Below are 17,641 nucleotides of genomic sequence, written 5' to 3' on the forward strand. Positions count from 1 at the left end.
TAAACAGGTCGTGCTTTAGATTTCGCATTAGTTGAAATTGCATTTATTGCAAATAATTTTTTAATGGTAAATATGTATATGAGTTGTGTAGGTCGGTTAAATTATGAATTCATAGTCATCACCTGCTGTCTTAACTCTTAAGTGAAAGAGAAGAGATTCAGTGGTTCTGTACTTTGATGCAAGATCAAGCTATATTTTTCTGCTAATCAAATACATTAGTATCACCTTTTAATAAAAATCTTTGCTTCAAGCAGGGCAGAAAACATATGGCAGCTACCAAAGGAAATATAGTAAGTGATTACTTGCACTTTTTCTCTTTGGTAAGGTCTATGAATTTAAAGACTTTCTCATATTAATAAACAGAATTAACAGCCTGGAAATGGAATAGAGAAAATTCGTATCTTTCCTTTCCACTTACCTTTGCCAGTTGTTCATGAATTTCTAATAAGCTTGGTCTGCTGAGCTTATTCCCACTGACACTGCCAGTGTTTCTATAATAATCAATTTTGGGAACTGGGTCCACTGTGTTGTGGCCAAAAGTTTGTAGATAATACATTTTAGTGTGAGTATCATAGGGATGTAAACTAGCTTCTGTCTTTTCTGCGTTTTGAAGGAAATTGTCATATAGTTCTTTTTTTCCTGGTCTGTAACTCATTCTCAGTCTGTTATGTGCTTCATCAGTAAAAGAAGTTTCTTCATAATGTGGTGGGTCAGAGCCTGCATCCTCTTGAGATGCTTCATTGTTGTCATGGCTTTCATTAATTATGTTAACTTGAAATCGATTTGCATTTGGATCCATGAATACATTTGGCGAATTATTCATTGACATCTTCAGGGATGCTATAGACTCAGGTCACTGATCCGTTTACGCTTCTGTGGCTTCAGATAGTTAGTTGCAGCTACAGCAAAGGGTTTAGTGCTGTTGCATATGAAATCTTTGCTCTTCAAGTAATGAAGTTCAGAGAATTCGTCTCGAAATCTCTGAGCGGTCGGCCTAATGTTGTCTGCTGTGTTTCTGCCCTAAAAATGATAAATAAAACATTTCTATTAACCTGCACAGTTAGATAAATCTTTTACCATGAGCTCTCCCCTGCCTCACCAAATATCCGTGAGACTGTCATTCGGTGACTTGTTGAGTAGAAAAATAGTTGAGTCAAAGACTGAGTTTTTGGGGATGTTTCTGTGATGGGTGCACTCCATCACTTAACTGAGGTAATGGTAGTTTGGTACAGGCTCCAGAGGAGGTGAAGGCCTAAGCCATAAAAAGGCCAAGAACTCTAGTTTCAACTTGTCCTCTGAAAACCCACAAAGGAGCAGAATGACACAGTGAGCATCGATGCGTATGAGCTTGGAACATTGATCATGCGATTAACACATGAATAGCAGGTGGCTTTTCCAAGACTCCTTTACCAAGGAAGAAAGTCATGAGTACAAGGAGGCTTGTGCATGCTGTTTGTTGCATGCAATTTGATTACAGCCCAACCACTTTATTCCATAACAGGCTAAGTGAGCCTTCTCTGAGCTCTCCTGGCTGCATGGTGGTGACCTCCCCTTGAGCTGGGATGCCTCTCAAGTTTACTCCTCAAGGCAGAGAGACCATCTCACAACAGCAGACATTTGGTAAGTGATCAGCATCATGCACAACCTTGTAGTATGGTAACTTTGATTTGTGCCTTGGTAATCCTGAATCATTGTGCAAATAATCATGCCATACAGTAATGAACAGAACCTTGCCATCAAGCTTTGTTAAGTCACACTTCCACAACATAACACTCTTGCTAATACCTTTGGCAGTGGTTTGGCAATGGAGTGAGCGGTTCACTCATTCACAACGAGTTGGTGTGGTTGGCAGGAACCTAAATGTGGATTTTTGACATATATGAAATGGGCTTCAGATCAGATTCTAAGTACCTAAAATTGATTGTCAAATACAGTATTTGTTTTAATAATGCAATGTTTAATTGAAGCCAGCAAAAGTGTCAGCAGTATGAGTGATGGGACACCAGATTCCATGAAGTCCATTTGCTGTTTATGTTCCATTTAAGTGTTATGATACCATGTATATTTTTCTCATAGTCTAGAATTAAATTTGCATGAAAAGCTCAAATAAAATACATTTTTAAAAAATTAACTACAAAAGCTAGGCTTTAAGTTTGCAGTAGTTCCAGGATGGTGACAATTTCTGAGCAGGCAATTAAGATATAGCAAATCATTCATTTTATATGTGAATTAAATTAATGTCATAAGAAGGAATAAACAGACAACTGAAACAGATCCAAAAATAGCATTTGGTTTCCTAAATTAAAATGGAGAAAATAAATTACTGTGGTAAAGTAGTAATTATTGAGAAATATTAACACTGGAAGCTTCAGAGACTTTTATATTTGTATACCCAGAACACTCTTTAAAAGGATTTGAAAGAAATTCTAGCAAGTCATAGAATCACACAGGTTGGAAAGGACCTTGGGAGCTTACCTAGTCCAACCTCCCACTCAAAGCAGAGGGAACATTGAATGTAAATCTGGTTACTTAGGGCAGTCCTGACATCTTCCAATGGCAGATTCCACAACCTGCCTTGTCAGCCTATTCTAATTCTTAATTGTCCTCAAAGTGTTTTTTTTTAACCTGTGTATCCAGTTGAAACATTCTGCATGTCACTCTATGTCCGTCATCTCTCACTCTTCTGCTCGGTAAAGAGCATGGCTTTGCCTTGTCAGTAACATCCTCAGAAGTAGTGATGTGGGGTGCTGCTTAGGTTCAGCTGGTGTTTTTTTCTTATGGTTAAACAACCCTCATTTCCTTATAGAGCAAACACTCCTACCCCAACTGTCTTGGTGGCCCTACATCAGACACACACAAGTTTATCAGTGTCTTTCTTACACGGGCAAGTGGACAGGTAGACAAACCTAAACACTGGATTCCAGGTGCAGTCTAATGAGTGCTAAATGAAAGGGGGTGATCACTTTGTTTGATCTATTGCCTATATCCCTGTTAACACAGCCCAGGACACTGCTCACTGTCATTGCTTTCAGGGTGTGGTGTTTACTAGCTCCCTTCCAGGAGAGTTATTCCCTGCCAGTCAGCCCCCAATCAGCCTGTATGGTGCAGGGGTTTAGTCTGTCTGAAGTACAGGCTTTGCATTTTTCCTTGCTGAATGTCATGACATTCCTGTTAGCCCATTCCTCTGGCCTTTATAGGTTGCTCTGAGAGGCAGCCCGTGGAGAGGTGAACATAAGATAGCTACATAATCTGCTTCTCACCTCCACTTTCCCATACAAACTCCCTCAAAAAACCAAACAAGCAAGCAAAAACCCCAAGAGCAAAAGAGATACATATATTTAAGGCTTTTAGTGAGTTAAGTACTTTTGCAGCAACTTACAGGATGGCCTAGATGGCCATGAAATGAATTTGTGGAACAACGGCAATCCTTGTATCCTGAAACATACTTCTAAAGACGATAAGGGAGTGTGATTGCATAGACCTGTAGAATTCACTAGAAGCCCAGCTCTGTTCACACTTAAACAGCATGCTTAGACACTGAAACACTGCAAGTGTGTGTAAAAGCAGACAGTTTTAGAAGCAAAATATATCTATAGAAAGGAATATCTTCACTGAAAATCTGAGTTAGTCAGTCTATTAGAGGCATTTATTTAAAGTTTTGTGCTTTCACAAGAGATTGGACTAGATGATCTCCAGAGATTTGTTTTCCAATTTACATTTCTCAATGATTTTGTGAAACACATTTGGCCCTTTGGCACTGGAAGATAAAAGACTGCATCAATATTTATACCTCAGCAGTGTAAATTTTCTCTAGAATCATATATCAAAATTATAATTTCAAGAGCTGATAATCAAATGTCTTCCATCTTCAGGATGAGATATAGCCAAAGCATATTTTCTCACTTTTTCCATCAGCTATAGATAATATTCTGCTGTCGCCTCTCTGCTATGATATCACTTCATAACCCGCTTGTGTTGGTTTTCCTGCTTAATGCTTTGTAAGCCTCATTGCAACATGTTACATTTATTTAGTTTATTATACTTCTGCTGGGTTTTGATTATTAACAGTATAGTTACTACTACTACTACTACTACCATTCATTTCTGATCATAGACAGTATTTGGCTTCCTTCAGCCTTTTTAAGGTGTAAGCAAGTGTTTCATCTTCAGGCAAGAAGGAGAAAAACCAAATCTTTTGTCATTAAGGTTAGCAAAACTAGGTTTGTTTCCATCTCCATGGCTGAATGAGGTCCTGATTCCTTGATGATAACGAGACTTTGCTACCAAGTAAAATAGTTCTGTAATTTCACTGTCTTATTTCCATAATATTACTATAATGCTAGGAAAGAAAAGTGTCTTACCTTTCTGCTGCTCTTGAAAATAGTACTTTGATTTTTACAGTGTATTTCCAGAAGTCTCCCAACTGTTATTTGCCATTAATTGTGTGTTTAATATTCTCACATTATGCATAAATAATCAAGATTACCTTATTCAGAATAATTGAACTTACCATTCAAGCTTGTGTTTTTTGGGAAGGACAAACTGCCTCTTTGATTCACGTATATAGTGTGTCCTTCTCTTTGAGGCATTACAGACCCTGCCTTATTGGCTAGATTCTTGTCCTGTTTAATGCACTGAATAGGCCATCCAATCCCTCTCTTTCAAAACATTTCTAGATAGTGATTTAGAAAGGCATTCTAGCTTGTCAACTATTAACCAGCAAATGCACCTATCCATTACAATTACTAGGTTTATGGTATTGCAAAATTTCTAAGGGGGGCTGAAAATACTTTTGTTATCTCCATTTCCCACCCAGCTCTGCCTCATTCTGTGCACAGATCATGATCTCTCCCTTTTTCAGTGCTGCTGTAATGGAGATAACAAGGGTTCAGGCTTCTGCTCAGTGCATTTTATGCAGACAAAATTCCAGTGAAGTCAGCGGGATCAGTGAGTCCCCCTGTCCTACATGTGTTTTTGAACCATTTGCTCCTAACCTTGTTCAAACCTGTATATTGAAGGAAGACCTTTGAAAAATTACCTTCTGTGTATGCTTTCTGGGAAGGACGACTCTTCTCTTTTGAGGGTGCAGGGAGAAGGAACAGGCAAGAAATGGTGACGCTTTGTAATCACAAGGGAATTTGATAATTGCTTCTAGCAATAGATTGGGTCAAAAAGAAAAGCAGTAAGAGAGTATTAGGGTTCTTTGGGTACGTTTGCTGTGTTTGCTATGTAGTTTGGAGATAACTATATTTAACCCAGATAACTGAAGTACCTTCAGCACTCTAACCTGACATTACAGAGCTCAGCTGTGCTGATTAAGTATATGCAAAAAGAATGGCAGCGTCATGTCTCTGCAGTGGGAGCTTCTATCCAGCAATAACAGATCACATGAATCAGTGTTCTGATACCTGCCTTTGATTTTATTGTTAAATTAACTAAGATAAATGCAATATACTGAATCTCTTGAGGATCTGACATTATTTCTTATACAGAATCTGAAGCAGTTTTAAGAGCTCTTGCATTCACAAAATTGTTTATGTTTTAGAATGTAAATGGACTAGTGTAGATTAGTGTTGGCTGTTCCTTTCTTACAGTCTTCAGACATGAGATTCATGTCCTTCCCTGTACAATCAAGAATTTCATGTTCCAAATGGCAGTTGAGGTCTGCTGTTCCAACTGGCTGCCTCTGCCTAGTATATAGGGCAAAAGGGAAGATATGTATTTTTCAGAATACATGCAAAATAAACCAGCTGCTGTAACTGATCTTGTCTTTGCTCCTTGTTGCAGAGCTGTTGAGCAAACGTGACAGAGCTTAAAATTCTAATGCCAACCTTCTAAAAGACTGAATTAAATGTCTGTCAAGTACTGTCACACTTGCTAAGCAGCTGTGTATATGAGGGTGACCTTGAATACCCAGATTTGAATCTCTGCTCTCACTGTTAGCTCTTCTTCCTTCATAGGGTCTCCCATAACCAATTCTTCAGTTTGACAGTCCGGATCATACACTATACACAGTTTAGAAGCCTAAACAGAAGAATTAGCTGTGGAAATTACAGGGATCTCCACTGAGCTCTGGACCCCTGTCCCTTTCACGAGTTGGGTACAAATGGCTGTGTGGCGTGACTATCTCTGCCCTGGCCTTGCCCAGCTGGTGTAATTACTGCTGGGAGCTGTTAACCAGACAGTTTATGTTCCCTTTTAAATCTTCTGTAACCAAGTTGGAGTACAAAATTGGCATGTCTTGGCCAATTCAGACTGTTAGATTGATTACTTGACATTCAGTTTTTCTCTTTCACCTAACATTTTTAATGATATATGAGACACTGGTGGATGGAACTGTAGTGATGCTGGTTCAGACTGGAGTTCTGAGCAGGTTTTGTATTGATGAATATTTGTAGAATCAAAAATTTGCTTAATGATATTTATTTCCCTTTCACTATTTCTGTTTGACTTTCTGTTGCTGTAGAGAACAAGAGAGCCTATCAAAAAATACTCTCATGTGAGCTACACACTGCAGACCACACCATCAGAAGGAAGATACACTTCTCTTACAGTCTGTACAGCACCTGCTCTTCTTGGAAGATGTGAGGTGAGTTAGCAATTGATGTCATCTTTAGTTTTCCCATTAGTTCCTTATTATTGGTAGTGTGTGGACCAACTCTTGCTTTCATCTCAGCAACATGAGCACACACCTCTTGCAGGCACCTCCTCTGAGACACAACTATTTGTTGTCCTCCACTTTTGTATGTACAAGTACAGTCTCGGAGGTGTCAGATGAGGAGGGGAGTTACCACTTAAGTATTCACCGTTCATGAGTCTGTCTTTTGTCCTTCACCATCCTTTCCAAATTATCACGAGACACAATAAAAAAATGAGATCCTCCTCTGAAGAGGCAGACCCAATTCTTAAAATACCTTTTGGCCATAACTTTGTTCATTGTAGTATTTCTTTTCTGTTAACAATTTCTTATCTAATCTACTGTTCTACTGATCCTCAAATAAAATCAACATGAAGTGCCTTTTGAGTTTGCAACAAATATTTATTTGACAAAATGGATGCCACCAACATATCTCCAAAATGCAGGTATGTGTAACAAATGTAACAACAGTTGGTTTCCAAAATGATATCAACATCAAATTTAAGGCAGGATATTTTGTGAGTTTTCATGCAAGAGCATATTCAAATGTTCCTTTATCCAGACCCTCAACTTCATCTTCCCACGTAGAAGAAGGCATACTACTGTAGGGGTCTAGCAAGATTTTGAAGCATCTGATAATTAGAAGTCCCAGGAAAACACACAAAATCCCCACAAAGGCAAAGCCAGTTTTTTGCTCTAAAGTCAGAGGGAAGGCAGACATTTCGTTGACACTCATGCTGGTTGAAGTGTTGCTGCAGTAATTACTGATCATCATTGGGCATCACATCCTGGTGACTCTTAGGGATTTTCACCTCTATTGCTTCTTTGCCTGCATAGAAAAGTAGAGTCAGTTTGGTTAAGTCTAAAAGGGGTGTATATGTCAGAGCTGTAGCGTGTGAACACTTGAAAATGACAACCAGTTTGGATTTTAGTAGTGTCCTGTTGTTTTTTCACATTTAAATGAACATGATAAAATCGCACCTTTTAGCCTGCACACACCATCCACTTCCTGGCTTCTGTTATGGGGCAGCAAACTCACAGTCTTCTGGCTTTCAACACATGGCTGCTCCAAATAATGTTTTGTCAGACTGTATACAAGCCTACAGATTCCAATTGGCAATACTCCACCTGGAGAAACCAGGATGTTTTCTGAAGTGGCTTTACACTTCAATCCTTAAACTAGTTAAAGTCCCATTGAGGTCAAAGGGAATATCAACTCAATAATGTGGATTTTGCTCATGTAATTTGTCTTATAAATCTAAACAAATAGAACCAACTTATAAAATAAACACTGTGTGTGCAATTTTAGTGAATTCTTGGGCACCATTTTGAGAAAAATGTTGTGTGCCTTTTGAGCTTGTAAGAAAGTGAGCATATTGGCAAAATCGCCCCTTCACCTTCCTCAATACAGATTCACTCCTGTGTATGAGGCAAGATTGGTGGGAGAAGAGATAACAGAAATACATTCCCTTCCCCTAAATCTTGCTCTGATTTGTTTCTTCTCCTCGGTCTTCCACATTAAATATATACACATCCTTCCATTTTTACAGCAACAGTAAACGTGAGGTCTGAATAGCCTCCTCGTGGAGCTCAGGGGACTGACCTTGATGTGTGTCCTGTGCAGGCAGGATGCTTGAGCAGCTTCATGATGCAATTGCCACCAGAGCTCTGTGTGTTTCCAGCCAGGAGAGACTCTTTTTTTTTTGTCTTTTTAAGGAGATCTTATATAGAGATTTTAGTTTGGGGTGGGAATTATTTTGCTTCATTTTAGGTCTTCCATCAGATATTGAAATCACAACTCTCTTTTGTCTCTGTAGACAGCAGGAGAGCTGGAAGGACTGGGACATCAGAAGTACCAAAGGCATTTTTATTCTAAGGTTAGAGCTTGAGGATTTTTGGCACTTGTTAACACCTATTTAACTAACTTGCCTCAGGGGAAAACCCCTTCTGTTAACAATTGAACCGTCCTTCCCGCCAGGGAATTCCCAGTATCCATTTATTTCTTGGCAGAGTAATTAGGCCAGTCAGAGCTCTGTGCTGCCATGGCTACATTGCCTCAGGTACCTGCCTGGCTAGCCAGTTTAAAGAGAGCTCCAGTATCTCTACTCTGTACTGCAGTCATGACTGAAAGGAGCCATATCCCCAGTCAGCCTACAGTTAGTAACAACAGAAAAAGTAAAAATAAGATTTGGTGTTCCTGAGAAGAGAGAAATGAACAGAACTTTCATCTCTTTGGTCTCCTTTCCCACTTCAGAATTTGTGGGACTTTTCAATATTATCTGAAACAACTACAATTGAAAAACAATGATTAAAAGGGCAAGGCACATATCTTTTTTGCAATAACCCTCAATATAGTAGTTATTAAATAATATGGTTTCCTATTACAGTCTTCACACATTTGACAGAGCATAACAACTTCTATAGAGCTGTGTACGAGATCCTTCCTTGTTTTGTGCTTTGGTTCATGCTGTTTTAATTCCTATTAAGTTGGAGAAGAGATCCAGATACAGCCTATGGGAATTAGAAGTAATATCAATGACAATGAGTATTTCATTTCTGAAAACATATCACAGATAAAGCCCACCTGCTGTATGGATTTTCATTGGGCATACTTCCAATTTTTCTGTTAAGTTTGACCTTATGAAGGAAAAGAACACAATCACAGAAAGTTCAGTATCACAAATTTATGTCACAAATTGGTTGATTTGAACAAGAGCCGGTCAAGGAAAAAAAATACTTTCCAAAAGTCCTAGGCCACTGAGTTATAAACATGAAATTAAAGGCTTATATGGGAAAATTCTATATATAGACACTACCTGGGAAAGCTAGACCCAAACCCCTTAAGTGCTATCTTGAAAGATGTGGACAGAAGTCTAAGGGATAAGCTGGACACGGAGAACCCTATCATTGAGCTGAGTCCAGAGAAACATGGATGTGTCTGAGGTAACATTTCTTCACCATAGAGAGTCATATGCCAGTCTTACTAATTTTACAGGTTACACACTGGAATTAGTAGGATTTGTTTGTACATTATGTGCTTGTCAGAAGATGAAGTGGGATAGATTTCTGTGCAAAGCTTGAATGCTGAAACATGGAATGTTAAGGAATTGATATCTTAGTGTTGTTTGGCCAAAACAACTGCATGAGAAAAAAAGCGAGCATTTTGCTTGGGGAGGAACTAGTTTTGGGAAACTCTCTTTGTCCTGAATTTCAGAAACTGTATTCGAAGCCTTAAAGTTCACAGACATTTTGCTGTAATTATATGTCACCAAAACTGTGGTCCCAAGACTGACCTTGAGTGCTTTTTTTACTGTTTTCACATCTGAGTGATGCATACAGGTTAGGTCTTCTCCCAGTTAGTCAGATACCCCTTTCACAGAAATACAGAATCTTAAGGGTTGGAAGGGCCCTCGAAAGATCATCCAGTCCAATCCCCCTGCCAGAGCAGGACCATCTAGAGTAGGTCACACAGGATCTCATCCAGGTGGGTCTTGAATGTCTCCAGAGAAGGAGATTCAACAGTCCATCTGGGCAGCCCCTTCCAGTGCTCCATCACACACAGAGGAAAAAAATTCTTCCTTGTGTTTCTTTGGAACCTCTTTTGTTCCAGTTTATACCCATTGCCCCTTATCCTATCATTGGCCATCATTGAGAAGAGCCTGGCTCCATCCTCCTGACACCCACTCTTTACATATTTGTAAATATCAATGAGGTACCCATCAGTCTCCTCCAAGCTAAAGAGTGCCAGCTCCCTCAGCCTTTCATCAGAAGGAAGATGCCCCACTCCATCATCTTTGTGGCCCTGCGTTGAACTCTTTCCAGCAGCTTCCTGTCCTTCTTAAAGTGAGGGGCCCAGAACTGGACAAATTATTCCAGATGTGGTCTGGATGAGGGTGGAGTAGAGGAGGAGGAGAACCTCTCTTGACCTACTGCCCACACCCCTTCTAATACACCCCAGGATGCCACTGGCCTTCTTGGCCATGAGGGCACATTGCTGGCTCATGGACATCCTGCTATCCACCAGGACCCCCAGGTCCCTTTCCCCTACACTACTCTCTAACAATTCATTCACCAACCTGTACTGGTACATAGGGTTATTCTTTCCCAGATGTAACACTGTACACTTGCCCTTGCTGAGTTTCATTTGCTGCAGTGTATGTGTCAAGTCATGAGTCAGAAGACTGAATACTAACTAACATGGCGTGGATCCAAAAATCCTTGAAGATAACCTTTAGGGGAATATGATGGAGACAGACATTATATCAGTTGGAATCTACAGAGTCATTTTGTAGGGCCTGGCCTCTGACCGATCTCTCTTGAATTCTTTAATAGGTGAAGACTCAACTCATCCTTTGAGTCATTGCCACTGTAAAAACACTGGCATAAAGAAAAGCTCCTTAACATCCTGCTGTGAAATAAGGGCCTTTGGAGGCCCTTGTGAGGCAGAAGAAACAATCTGAGACCTAGAGAAAATAGGAATGACAAAAACGATTTAGCACGTAGAGCACTGAGGCAAGGAGAATGAGCTGAGGGTGCTGCCTGCAGCTGCGGAGGGAGAAGGGGAACACCATGGGCACTAAGTATTGTAAGGCAGCTGGAGGAAAGATGTTGAAATTCTAGCAGCATCACCAGCCCAACTCTGCCAATGTTTGCTGTGAAGATCCCAGCCTCAGATCTTTGGTGGTTTGGGTGTCACTTTTTCCACACCTCGTCTTTACCCTAATGCTTTCAGAGATACTGAGATTGAGCAAGTAGTCAGTTAGTGTTAAATAAAGACTTCCTCAATAACCTTCCTTGTATTTTGGGCTTCAATCCTTCCCTCACAGAACCCCCTATGGTTGTAAGGGTTTTTTTTAATGGCCCAGTACTGTAAATGAGTATCTCTAACGTCTGCTCAAGCTGGGAGAGTTCATCCTCTTGGCATGATTAAGTCTCAGGTGCCTGAAAGCTCACTTCATAAACGATAGTGTGTACAAAATGGACAAAATCAGTTGCCATCTGTTCTCCCCTTGGATGTCTGCAGACCAGCTGCTGGTTCATGGGTCTGGTTGTTCTGAAGGTATTTCAAATAGGTTCAGTCCCAGGCTTGTGTTTGAGTGACAGTAAACCTGACTTGAAAAGGTGTTAGTGTGGTTAGGGACATAAATGGTTATCCTCTAGGAGTTTCAGAAGCACCTCATTTGCACTTAACTATCTGGTCAAGGAAACTGAACTGTATTCCTGGAAGGGTATTACAGGAATTGGACATAGGAAGGGGTGGAGTGAGAGGATTAGCAATGGAGATTTTATGAAATAAAATCAGGATGAATTTGGAGTTCTCCAAAGGGTCTCAGCTATCTGAGTTAAAAACACACAGCCAGAAATGCTGCAAAAACAGCTCTGTGACCACACAGCTCACCTGTCATGCTCATGTGCACATTGTATGCCTGTATTCTCTAAACTGACAGAGAGAAGACTGTTTCTTCAGGGTAAGGTTTCAAAGACAACACGCAGGCAGGTATAAGATAGGAAGGCCAGAGCAGGAATGGCCAGCAGATGAAGGCATGGCTAACTGTTCTGTAAGGAAGTTCTGTAAGTCCCACAAAAACGGGCAGTGTTTTTGCAGCATAGTAACTCTGGGTGCAGGCAACACTTTTTCACATAAACAGCATTCCCCTGCAAAGGAGCAGGCAGGCAGTAGCACTTCCAGCTCTCAGACAGGTAACCAACCGTCAAAATGGGATTTTTCTCCTCAGTAAATACACAAGCTCGCAGTCTCCATTGGACAAGAGCTCCTATGCTGTGAATTCATATATGTGGTCCAGATCTGGATTATATAGAGAAGCGAAGAATAAACCGTTCATCCCTAACTTGTTAACGTGGAAAATTGTTGCCCGTTTCCCCGGGGATGGAGGCTGCAAGACACCGAGCCCCTGCAAAGCAATTGTTGCTGTAGGGGTTGCAGGCGCAGCCATCGCTTTCCCCGGCGGCGCTTCCCTAGGAGAGCAGATTCAAGCCTTCAACCCCTTCTGTCCCTCGGCCGACCCCCAACCCCGCGCCGGGCGGTGCCGCAAGGTCACTCCCGCCGCGCCCCCCGCCCGCCCGCCCGGCTCAGCCCGCCGCGCCTCCCGCGCTACCAACCCTTCTCCTCCGCGCCCGCGCTGCCCATGGTGGCGGAGCGCTGGGCTTTCCGCGGCCGCGGGCCCGCTTCGCCAGCTGTCGAAAGCCCAGGCTGGAGCTCCGACGGCTCGCACGGCTCGGGGGATGGGGGGGTGGTCCAGGGCGCCTCGCCCAGGCTCCCCTCGCCGCCCGGTGATGCGACCCCGCCGGGAGATGCTCAAACCGCCCTAATTAAAAAATTAAACACGGCCGCTGCTGCTACTGCCTCCTCCTCCTCCCTGCCCGCCCTCTTTCATCGCTATTCAGCCGCGCTCCTCGCTAGCCCCCCTTTGCACGGCTTAAACCGAGGAGCGTGGAAACTTCCTGCAAAACACTACGTGCGGTGCATCGGTAAAAGCCGGGCTCGGGCCGCTGCGGAGCGGTCCGGGAGCGGCCCTTCCTCTCCCCGCTCTCCCGCCGCTCGGGCCGGGGACGGCGCCTCCAGGGCGGGGTGGACCCTGCGGTAGCGGAGGATTGGGCTGCGGTACCCGTGCGGGGCACGACCTGTAGAGCCGCGCTGGCGGCAGCAGGGCCATTCAGCTCTCCGTGAAACGGCCACCGTGCAACCGGCGGGCAGGGCTTTACACGCTGATGCTGAGTCGCTTTGCGCGGTGAGAAGCCGCTTAGGCTGCACCCACAGAGTGGCCTCGGGTCTTCCCAGTAGCTCTAATAGAAATAACGATGAAAGCATAGGACGTGTGGCAATGCAGAGCTGGGAGCCGCTGCTGGGTGGAAGGCTAGACCTAGCTTCATATCCTCTCATTAGTTATATTTAGCTGATGCTGGTTGTGTATTACAGAGGGTTCCATTTGCCACAACAGCAGGTGTTTAAGGTGGATAAGGAAAGAGGATCTATATGTTGAGCTAATAAAAAGCAAATCTGTTTTAAATGATAGTAATGCCAGATTTGCATACTACCCTGGTGAATACACCCCTGCAGCCATGCACATGGGGTCAGTAGAACAGGACTGTATCGTAGGGCCGTGCATCATGAGCTTTTTGTGGCTACTGGAGAGTTACTAGCAAAATTTATTCTGTAGAAAACAATTTTAACATTCCAGACGTTTCTTGATATACGCAGTAACACTGGGACAGGTCAAAACTTTTTCTTCCTAATACAAGCTGGGAAAAGGGTTTTGCGTTGCCTACCATTTTAATGTCTGATTCTTCTGCTGTGTCTGCAGTGGACTTCATAGTCTCAAGAAAATGCTTTCTTCTGCTAGTAGAGCAAATGGTTAAACTGATGGTTAACTGTGTGGTCCCTGATGGTTATTAGTTTGATCATCTAATATTGCAGCATCAGTCATGTGGTAAACAATGTCTGTTGCTGAAATCGTTAAGTCAAGCCAATTTTTGAAGTGCCTCTCAAAGATCCATGAAGACTTTATAAATAGATTGTTTTAAATAGTATAAGATTGTACTTTCAAAATGTGCCTATACGAAGTCTCTTGTGTTCCTAAGGAGTTCTGGTTTTATTTTTGAACCCTGGATTTACTTGGAGCCTCATGAAGGCCTCTTGCTAGAGGCAAACAGCTACAATTTGGGATCAGCAAGCATGAAAGGGCTCAGGATTTCATGGTGCCCCCACCTAGCACAAATGTTTTGGGACAACAACATAAATCTAGACTTTTTCAATAATTGTTGAGCATCGCTATACTTGGATAACCTTGTTGTAAGTAGGTCTTGGGAGTAGCCAGGAGCACTGTCTGCTCTGGTTGGGAATGAGGGGCAATATTTACAGTAGAAATACATAATTTGTGAGTGGATGCATCTTGCCTCTTTTGTTAGATTTTAGGCATCGACACAGGGCCCTTCACTACCATTTTGCTTGGAAAAGGCTCACTTGTGAGATCTTCTTCCCTATAGATAGGATATTATCCATTCCTCCTGTTATTCTGGTAGGAGTGGGTGATAGATTTTTCTAAAACCATGAAATAATTGGCCCTCTTGTACTATGGCGTGGCAGTGGTTGCAGAAGTCATGTGATTATTTCTAGGAATCTGACACTCATGTTCTATTTGAAATAAAAATCTAGTTCTCATGTGTTGAAGAGCCACTTTTCATGGAAATTGAACTGGAAAAGAAACTGGCAGCCAGCAACAGAGAATGAGTCTCCTTCAGCTACATGTTGGAGCAGACAAGTAGCACTGTTTCTGTTCAAGTTGTTGTATTTTAAAACAGGAAAGCGACAGAATGACTTAATCTTTTCCTGTGTTTTATTGTTTTCCTCACTTGAAAGTCACTAGTTTTGCTCTTGCACAGAAGCAGTGATTCTTTTCTTTCTTTTTTTGGTAAGGCAAATAGGATAGCAGTGTATGTGTGATCATTCTGGATATAGGGACAAATGAAGCATTCACTACTTCTCACTTTCCATTCCTTTATCAGGCTCCGTTCTCTCTATATTCAACAGAACAATAACTATTACTGCCATCTGACTTCAATCGTGTTTGCTGTCGATTCAATCTTTATTTTAGGGTGTCCTCAAAGGAGAGCCCTTGAACAGAAATAGAGATTTTTTTTTTCATCACTGAGTAATTTGGTACATTGACCTTGCAAGTTCAAGTGGCCTAATTTAAGATTGGGCAAGACACTTGAAGCCAAGTGGGTACCAACAAGTGAAGGGCAACAGGAAAATTTTAGAACTATTAGCTCGTTAATACTTTTTGACATTTAAAGATCCTTTAAGTGGTGCAAATGTCAAGAAAATGTAACTTTTGAGAGATAACTAACTACATTGTAACTTGCTTTCCAGTTTAGTTTTAAAGAGCTTTTTGGGTGTTCCTTCACAAGTGAACAAACTCCCTTTCAAGTCGTTAGAAATTTAAAATGGGCTAATGAGGGTAGAGTCAGTGAAGAATATGTGCACAGAAGAAATAGATCAAGCTGGAACTCCCCTCCTTAACCAAATTTATGCAAGTCTAAGCAAGTTGATGAGAACATCACCAAAGACAATTGTATATGGGGGAGATAAAAGCAGTATCAAAGAGTCACAATGAAGAAGGAGGATTGTATATTAATTTATGTATTGATCAGAGATGCAAGTGGGAATTATTTGATATCATTTAATTCAGAGTATCTAATGTTTTGAGGATGGTAAACACTTCTGTTCCACCATCAGTTTTTCTGTGGTCTTAAACTATCTGGATCTTTTTGTGCTTGTCCAAAGGCTTTACTAATTCCTGCCTTCAATAGCAGCAGAAATATGTGGTCTACAGTCCTAGAAGCACATCCTCTGGTACTCCTCTGGTGACTGCCAGGAGTGAGGCAGAAAAAAAACCCTACAAAGCAATTTCTCCATGTTAAATACTGTATTTTTCAAACAGGAAAAGCTTAGGGATTCAGAAGCTGAAGAAGGTTGGAAATTACAGCTTTTAAGTCCAGCACACGTCAATGTTGGTGTCGCAGAAGGTGGAAGAGTGCAAGCAAACAGTGAAAATCAACAGTGCCACCTGGTGTGAGTGGGACAGGAGAGGTGGTCCATAAAGAAGGCAAATGTCCCTAGATGTGTCCTCAGCTCCCCCACCTCGAGGTTGGAGGAAGCCCCTCACCAACAGAGAGAGGGGTAAAGGGCTTCTAAGGCCTTAGGATGGGATAAGTTCTCTTTAGAGCTGCAGAAGGTAGGTGTTTACTGCCTCAGTGTGAAAAAGGGAGGTGGTGGCTCTGTTAGAGGCACTTAGCCTGTTGTTCGGGACCATATGTATCGTGGAAGAAAAGACCAAAACCTGAACAGGTTGCACAGTTTGCTTTTGTAACTTCAGCTAGTGTAACGATTTAGGGAAATAAAGGGTAATGGGAATTGCTTCAATATAGGACTAGTACAAGTACTGCCAAAAGTCTGGTGTTCTGCAGCCTTTTAGAGGTAAAAACCAAGTGATTAAGTTTTAGGTTCTTAAGAATAATGCCTTTTTTGTTTATTTGTTTTGAATGAGAATTAGGGAGATCTGATCCCGTGGCAGGGAAAAAAAAAGTTAGATCCCTGCAGATCAAGTAGTGCAGGTCTCCTGAGTGACTGATCCCACATCATGGGTACTGGATGCTGCACAGTTTTTCTGATTATGAATATACAACAGCAGAATACGAGCCTCAACTCTCAGTTTCATTGCTGTAGCGGGCACCTGTACAACCTTTTATCTGGGGAGGGGAGCTCTGAGCCAGTTAGTGCTGTTGAAGACCCATTCAGGATGGTGGAGGGAGAACAAGAAAAAACAGAAGGCAAGTTGGAAAGGCATGGAAAGGACATGGAAGAGTGTGGAAGAAGCAATAGACCTCAAGTGCAGGTGTGACTAGGTGGGCTCTGGTTGTGAAGTGGCTGTCCTTTGCTGCAGGAAGCCAGGACCATGCTTGCTGGCAGACTGATGGTTGCATCTGTTAATAGAAGTGTAAAATGTTTTGTTTTTCCAAAGTTAGAAAAAACAATCCCACTTCTCAGGCTGGAAAGAGAATGTTTAATTGCAAAGAGAGCATTTGGGGAAGGTAATATTTTCTTTACTTCACATCCATTGCAGCTGTGCAAAAGAGTGTTAGTTGTAGGGCAGGGTTAATTTTACTTAGCATAAAGTAAAGCAGTGTGGGTTGGTTGCAGCCTCAGGCAGTGCAGACTGGTTTGGAAATACTTGTGCCTGTGCAAAAAGGAATCTTTAAATGAGCTGCAAAAGTCAAATGATTTACGAAGTAAATCTGTCATTAAAGCCACCCTTTTCCAGTTGTACTCTGAGCTTTCTGGGGAAGGGTCAAGGTCTAGAAAATGCTAAGTATGTTTAGATGCCATAGCAAATCAAACAAGAAAATACATGTGCAACACATTTACCATGCAGACATCATATATATGAGAACATTGTCTAACTGCAAACAGTCATTTACAATAAA

General features: G+C 41.8%; 2 protein-coding genes across 3 annotated transcripts in view; both read right to left on the minus strand.

The window, feature by feature from the left end:
• SLC12A1 (solute carrier family 12 member 1) overlaps window positions 1-829 on the minus strand; it is a 44,866-nt gene extending 44,037 nt beyond the window's left edge. For both annotated transcript variants that reach the window (XM_062000367.1, XM_062000366.1), the window contains exon 1: window positions 419-829. In XM_062000367.1, the coding sequence (XP_061856351.1) occupies window positions 419-829 (411 nt within the window). The remainder of the gene's footprint in view (window positions 1-418) is intronic.
• Window positions 830-7,163: 6,334 nt separating this feature from the next.
• On the minus strand, window positions 7,164-7,412 carry CTXN2 (cortexin 2). The gene has a single exon (XM_010200377.1). The coding sequence runs from the start codon at window positions 7,410-7,412 to the stop codon at window positions 7,164-7,166; it is 249 nt and encodes an 82-aa protein (XP_010198679.1).
• Between the last annotated feature and the right edge of the window lie 10,229 nt (window positions 7,413-17,641).

This window comes from Colius striatus, chromosome 7 (assembly GCF_028858725.1).
Source record: "Colius striatus isolate bColStr4 chromosome 7, bColStr4.1.hap1, whole genome shotgun sequence".
NCBI classification, from domain to species: Eukaryota; Metazoa; Chordata; class Aves; order Coliiformes; family Coliidae; genus Colius; species Colius striatus.

What these genes read in the sequence shown, in the direction of transcription:
- CTXN2 (XM_010200377.1), bottom strand. Translation starts at nt 7,412, where the DNA reads ATGATGATCAGTAATTACTGCAGCAACACTTCAACCAGCATGAGTGTC.